General features: G+C 37.3%; 1 protein-coding gene across 1 annotated transcript; it reads right to left on the minus strand.

The window, feature by feature from the left end:
- Nucleotides 1-339: 339 nt before the first annotated feature.
- On the minus strand, nucleotides 340-1981 carry LOC141498913 (olfactory receptor 2K2-like). Its single transcript, XM_074201956.1, has 2 exons — nucleotides 1051-1981; nucleotides 340-392 (listed from the first exon to the last, which is right to left on the minus strand). The coding sequence occupies exons 1-2, from the start codon at nucleotides 1979-1981 to the stop codon at nucleotides 340-342; spliced, it is 984 nt and encodes a 327-aa protein (XP_074058057.1).
- Between the last annotated feature and the right edge of the window lie 226 nt (nucleotides 1982-2207).

The following is a 2207-nucleotide window of genomic DNA, read 5'->3' on the forward strand; positions in this document are numbered from 1 at the left end:
GATGATAATATGTACTAGAATGATAGAGAAATGAATAGAGAGATGAACTCGAAATATGATACATGTTATAGAGGTAGGAACAATAAAATTTGGCATTGCATGAATAAATATTTGGGGTGAATGAGGAGTCAAAGATGACACCAAATTTGCTATCAAATGATAATGGTGCTCTTGACAGTAATAGGGAAATTCAGAAAATTGAGTGGGTTTGGGAGGAAAGCTATTGAGTTCTGTTTTGAATTTACTGAGTGTGAAGGACCTGCAGACATCTATTTTGAAATGTCTCATAGGCAATTGATAATATAGGATAAAAAGTCAGAAGAGAGACTGGGTCAAGAATTATCTCATGACCATATTTGAACTCCTTAGAACTGAAGTCATTAAATGAGAAATGAGATAAGGAGCATTTGGCAAATTGTAGGGAGTCTTGAATATCAGGCAAAAAGAGTAGGAATTTTACTTGAATTCACTGGAAAAAAAGCTTAGAGGTTAGTGACTTATAAGCAAGTATCTTCTAAATGGAGGGCATAAAGGATTGGCAGATGGAAACATAAAAGAAAAAATAATAAAGGAGACATTAATACTTGTGCATTGGATTTTATTATTCTGTGTTTAAGCAAATATTTCATTTACTTAATAACAATTCATACTTTTATAGCATTTGGGATCTTACAAAACCTTTCCTCACAACAACCCTGTGAGATAGGTAGCATAAATATTATTTACTTCATTTTACAGATAAAGAAATTGAGACCCAAAATTAAGGGACTTTCCCATGATTGCACAGCTAACAAGCATCTGATTCAATCCAGAGACCCTGATCCGAGATCCAGCATTTAATTCTTTGACAGCTTACTGCCTCTGAGTATGTCATTTCTATTATAATACTGACCTCATCTGTTATCAACTCATAGAACAAGTTTTGGTTAAAGGCAGGGATTTAGTGTTAAATGACTTTCTCTGCTATTCCTCAGAGTAACTATTAGGATGAGCAATTCCTGCAGGTGTGACGAGAGCCTATCCCAATCAGGACTTTTCATGTTTCTAATAAAGGAGAATTTCTCCTCAGTAGTTTTTTTGCAGCCTCTTTGACCTCCTTATTCCTCAAACTGTAGATGATGGGATTCAACATAGGAGTCAATACCCCATAAAGTAAGGAGATGATTTTGTCTGTTTCTTGCGAGCTTGCTGATGAGGGTTTGAGGTACATGGATAGAGCAGCCCCATAATACAAAATCACCACTGTCAGATGGGCTCCACAGGTAGAAAAAGCTTTGTTTCTTCCCTCAGCGGAGTTAATTCTCCAGATAGTAGAAAGTATGAAAAAATAAGAAATACAAATTAGCAGCATGGGAATGGGAAGGAGAAGCACACTGACCACTAGCATAACCATGTCAATAAGCAAGGAACTGGTACAGGCCAGTTTCAGCATGGCAAGAATTTCACAAGTGAAATGATCAATCACATTCCCACAAAGAGGAACCTGTAGAGCAGAGCTTGTTTCTAAGAGTGCTGTGAGGCAACCCGTTATCCATGACCCAGCTGCCATCTGCACACAGATCCTTGGGTTCATCACAATAGTGTATCTCAAGGGGTTACAGATGGCCACATACCGGTCATATGCCATCACAGCTAAGAGGACACACTCTGTGGACCCCATGGCGAGAGAGAGATACATTTGAAGAACACATCCTGAGAAAATAATTATTTTTTCTGTGGCCAGCAAGTTCACTAACAAAGTGGGAATAGAGGAGGATGTGTAGCAGATATCCATGAAGGAAAGGTTCCCTAGGAAGAAATACATGGGGGTATGAAGGTGAAAATCCAGGATGCTGATTACAATAAGAGTACTGTTCCCAAGCAGTGTGATCAGATACATTACCAGACTGAATGCAAAAAGAACCATCTCTAATTTTGGATATTTAGAAAATCCCTCCAAAACAAAGTAGGTCCAAATGGTGTGATTTTCTCCTTTTGTCATGTTTTTCCTCTTTTATCTGTGGATATAGAAAGAAGAGAATATTTCATAATGTTTAACTTAGTGACAAATTCTATCTTTAGCAAGGATCACCACTCTAACACATAGAATTTGGTCAAAAATATTATGTTAAATGACTAAGTTTTGCTTGGGCTCTCATCTACTTTTCCAACCTTTCTAGCCTATACTCAAATTCTATACACTCTGTAGTATTGCCAAATTGCCTTCT

This window comes from Macrotis lagotis, chromosome X (genome assembly GCF_037893015.1).
Source record: "Macrotis lagotis isolate mMagLag1 chromosome X, bilby.v1.9.chrom.fasta, whole genome shotgun sequence".
NCBI lineage: Eukaryota > Metazoa > Chordata > Mammalia > Peramelemorphia > Peramelidae > Macrotis > Macrotis lagotis.